Below are 4,954 nucleotides of genomic sequence, written 5' to 3'. Positions count from 1 at the left end.
GCGATCCCAGCATCCCCGGCCTGCCTCGCTGGGCTGGCTACATATGCATGCCTTCGGGAGGGGGGCCCCTTCAACTTGGGGGCCCGGGGCGGTCGCCCCCCCTGCCCCCCCTCAGGGCCGGCTCTGCTAGTAGATAAAATATGAAACTACTTTTCATGATGGATCAAATGATATAAATTTCGTATTGTGAATGTTGATATTTTTTTAAAAAAAACTCGGTCAAACCTGCACTCATTTGACTTTCGAGAAAACAAATACACCTTATATAAAGAAACGGAGGCCATGTTTCAGAAAAGAAAAAAAAGCCCGGTTCGGGAGTGATTGCCATAAGCCTGACGCTGCTCACACGGGAGAAATCATACGGCTATTCGGTGCTCCATCGAGCGATCGGCGAGACGATCGATCTTTTTCAATTATCACCCGACCGACGCGTATCACGGCCATTAGTTAACGTATATCACGGCCATTAATTTAGCGTAACACCGCCACTAATTAATCGGAGGGAGTAGTTGGCAACAATATATTTGCCGGGCCCACGAAGCGTGGAACTGCGTGCCTTGTTGAGATAGATGGATCAGATAAGCCGATGAAAAAAAGAGGTGGGGTTCGAATAGATAGACACGCGGTGCGAACTACCCTCTGTGATCACTTCCGAGGCAGTTTATCCAGCGAAGCTAGCAGGCAGCAGCAATGGCGGCCGAGCCCGAGATCTGCGTGCTCTCCAATGGCAGGATCACGGCGAACATCGCCAGCTGGGGCGCCACCATCACCTCCCTCCTCGTCCCCGACGCGCAAGGTTTCGTCCATGACTACTTCGAACACAAATCTCTTCTCCAGATTCCTTTGGTTTGGTGATTCTTGAATCTGAACTCCTCCCTTTGCGAATTGGTGCTCTGTAAGCAGGGGATCTCGCGGATGTCGTTCTTGGGTTCGACACACTGGAGCCGTACTTGGTAATAACCGATCTACAATCCCATCTCTGTCTGTATAGACTGTGTAGTGCCTTGACTTTTGGATTCTAACTGGAGATGGTGTGGCAATGCTTCTGTGCTAATCGCTGTGATTAAGTTGTGAATTCTACTCCGGGTTGGTTTTTTGGGCTCAACTGAACTGGATTTTGCGGCAAATTGATGTGCGGTTTATGCGTTCCCTACTTAGCTCAGTTTTTGTTGAATTCGTCGGCTATATCTTACTTTCTTTTTAACTGCCGGTCGTAATTCTTCATTAGATTGAAAGTTTGAAACTACTTCATGTTGTCTATATTATAGCAGAAAGTACCACCATATCAGGCTGATCACAAGTAGATGGCTCTTTGCAGACGATATAGCAAATTATTGAACAAGGGTGATGTTTCAGTAGCTATGGATACATCTTGTTAGTAAATATGGTTTCGAGCTGAATTCCTGTTGGGAAAAGGATATTTGTAAAGTTGTGTCCAGGTTCAGGCTTTATGACAAGGAAAACTATCAAAAACCAACGCTTCATTCTGTTTATGTCACTGAAAGTTTCTTTAGTTTGTCTATGAATACATTTTCTAAATCAGATGCAAGTCTGAACTATCCTGATATAAATATTAGTGATTTGATGCGGAACACATGTGAATCAGTGTCGTCCTGATACCTAGAATCGATGGTTCCTCAAATAGAAGATGCTAGATTTGTCGTCAGGTCTCACATATAAGTTGTTCTTCTATTTGAAAATATTGTAGGTTGTGCACTTCCGTTTAATGCAATTTGTCTTGGCAAGTCACTTCATAACTCTCTTTCTGTTTTTTTTTAATTTGTACATAACCATGTAAATATTATTTTAGTAAAAATTACAGTAGGATCATTTCCTGCTGTTTTCATGTAAAAAGAATCCCTGTTGTTTTCAGTCCTACCACCAATCAAGCTATATAAAGTTCGTAAGTTTTTCAAAGTTCTTGCGGAACCCCTTTAGTCGAAGAGGTTGTAAACCTTGATGTTAGTCATTCACACACCAAAGCCCAATGATTTATTTCAGATATGTACCAACCAATTGTACATGAAATTTCTGAAGTATCGAGAATGTATCTAGTTATGTTAAATTTCCATTTAACTTGTTTCGAAGGGTTGCCTGTGGTTGTTAACATAGACCTTTTGTTTCTTCTATTCTGTTTTTGTAGAAAGGCATGGCACCTTATTTTGGTTGCATAGTTGGCCGAGTTGCAAATAGGATCAAGAATGGGAAGTTTGATCTGAACGGAGTCGAGTATTCATTGCCTATCAACAATGGGCCGAACAGCCTTCATGGTATGGTTTCATAAATTTCACGTGGTTAGTTTTGGCAAGGTGTATACTTTGTTTTAGCTAGATCTGACAATGTGGCTATGTCTCTGAGGCTTCTTCAGACTGGTCGGTTGCTATGGAACACTGTAAAATAATAAGTAATTTTATTGATGATTTGAATAATTATCATGTGATATTATCACAAGTTCACAACTGAGTAGACAGTACACCACAGACCGAGATGTCTTAAGCAGATTGCAATACATGTACACTCAGTATCCTAGTACAGTACTATTATTTTTTGGGCCTCGGAGAACAAAGCGTACTATAAAATTGACATGTCAGGAGATGAAAGCTACAATTTTGTTCTCTACCTTTAACTCTATTACAATTGGTTATGTTCATGTGACTCAACTGCAAAAAATAGTTTGTTTTGTTGCTGAATTGTAAATTTCAGGTGGATTGAAGGGGTTTGACAAGGTTGTGTGGGATGTTGTAGAGCGTAAAGATGGCGAGTACCCATCAATAACCTTTCAATATGAGAGCAAAGATGGCGAAGAAGGTAATGTGACCAACAACTTTGTTTATACTGCTGAATCCCATGGTTAAGTCTGCCTATTCAAGCATGAATTGTTTCACAGGTTACCCTGGCGATGTAACCGTCCGAGCAACGTATTCTCTTCCGGAGGCCACCACTCTAAGACTTGATATGGAAGCTATACCAGCTAACAAAGCCACTCCTATCAGCTTGGCACAGCATACTTACTGGAACCTTGCAGGCCACAACTCTGGCAGCATCTTGGATCATTCGATCCAGATCTGGGCAAAACACGTCACTCCAGTCAATGAAAACACGATTCCTACCGGAGAAATAATGCCCGTCCAGGACACGCCTTTTGATTTCACCACGGAGCACAAGATTGGAGACCGCATCAGCGATGTTCCTGGAGGGTACGACCATAACTATGTGTTGGACTCGGGCGATGAGAAGAATGGCTTGAAGCACGCAGCCAAGCTGAAGGACCCATCGAGCTCACGAACTCTGGACCTCTGGACCGATGCGCCTGGCATGCAGTTCTATACTGCCAACTATGTGAATGGCATCACGGGCAAAGGTGGAGCTGTTTACGGTAAGCATGCCGGAGTATGCTTGGAAACCCAGGGGTTCCCCAATGCCATCAACCAGCCCAATTTCCCGTCTGTGGTGGTGCAGCCTGGTGCGAAGTATAAGCACGCCATGTTGTTTGAGTTCTCGGCATGATTAGATATGCTGCCGGCAGCTTAAATGGCTGCAACTGCAATAGTTATAGAGTGGAATAAAACGACCAGAAGAAAAAAAGTCAAATTGTAGTACCAAACAAAAATAAAAAAGGTGTAGTGACCAGAACTGAGCGACATGATCTCATTCGGAAAATCATGTTCAAGGGTGTCTTATATTTTGGTTGTGTATACTGTGACTGAGAAGAATTGTTCACATGCTTGCCAAAATATTGAAGGTCGTTTGCTTGATTTGCATGCTGAAGTGATTCTCTTGTCATTTGACACGAAACGATCGGAGAGCTTACAAACCTATTTAACTATGCAGGAAATAAATCTCAAAAGATTCGGTTGATTTCAATGAACAATCTAATCATGAAGTGGCAATTCATCATGTCCCAACAAACACACCACGGATTACATCGAATTGATCCCGACATATGAGACGGCTCATGAGAACATGATATTGAAGATAAAAAAAAAGAGAGTCATCTAGCGGAGCGCACTTTCAACGGACGGCGTCCAGTGTGCACGGTATCTGGGCCATGCATGTCCGGTTCGTGATGCGTGCTGTGAAGACTCCACTCGGATTAGGCACCCAATACAAAAACAATACCAGCGGAAGTACGGTACAAAACGCGTGATTCCGAGAAATGTGTACCAGGCCAGCACAATATGTTTATGTTCCTATCCCGCTCCTGCCACATCACCCGGGCCACCCCCCACCACAGCCTCCTTGCGCTCCCTCCTCCCTTCCCTCACTCATGTCAGAAGCCGGCGGCGAGGGACCACGACGCCCAGATCAGGCGAGACCACCGCCGACGGCGGCCTCCACCCGTTGTCCGTCCTCGTTTTTTACGTCGGATCCGGGGCCGTAGAGGGCTACCACCACCTAGACACAACATGAAGATGCAGGTGCCATATCCGGCAGCGAGGAGACCATCGCCGAGTCCCCAGCTCCGATCTACTGAGCTCTTCCCCGACCGAGAAATCTGCATCACCGATTGGCCCTCGTCCACGCCGCCCCACCTAAGTACGCGAACAGCAGATCCCTGCCTCGCCGTGCCTGGTTTTGTTCCTTCTTTTCCCCTTTGTTTTTCCTATCTCGATGTTCAAATCTGAGCAGCACATGTTATTGTTACATGTGCTTGGTCACGGCAATGATATTTGATGATTTGTGTCATGTGGGATCGACAACCAGCCAGGAGCACGACGTTTATTGGAAGCAGCAGGCCCGTCTGGGTGAGGTCCTCCTTATGGCTACTAGTGGTAGGGGCGCCACCCTGTGGCGCAGCTTGAGAGGAAACTATGCTCATGTTTTCATTTAAAAGAAAACATAGAGACCTCGTCTCCGTCTAAAAGAACATCTCAGAAAAAAAATCCTAACCTTCATTTAAAAAAAAGTAAAAAGGAAAAAGAAATTACCACCGCAGCCTACCAGTGAGTGCCAC

The 4,954-nt window shown here is 44.8% G+C and overlaps 1 protein-coding gene across 1 annotated transcript; it reads left to right on the top strand.

Moving 5' to 3' along the window:
- Positions 1–551: 551 nt before the first annotated feature.
- On the top strand, positions 552–3,768 carry LOC125536377 (Galactose mutarotase-like superfamily protein). The gene is made up of 5 exons (XM_048699587.2): positions 552–796; positions 904–953; positions 2,144–2,270; positions 2,704–2,808; positions 2,888–3,768. The coding sequence occupies exons 1-5, from the start codon at positions 691–693 to the stop codon at positions 3,505–3,507; spliced, it is 1,008 nt and encodes a 335-aa protein (XP_048555544.1). The 5' UTR covers positions 552–690; the 3' UTR covers positions 3,508–3,768.
- Positions 3,769–4,954: the final 1,186 nt, after the last annotated feature.

The sequence above is a fragment of the Triticum urartu genome, chromosome 2A (genome assembly GCF_056163025.1).
Source record: "Triticum urartu cultivar PI428250 chromosome 2A, HENAU_Tu73, whole genome shotgun sequence".
Taxonomy (NCBI): Eukaryota; Viridiplantae; Streptophyta; class Magnoliopsida; order Poales; family Poaceae; genus Triticum; species Triticum urartu.
This window is presented reverse-complemented; position numbering and strand designations above follow the sequence as displayed.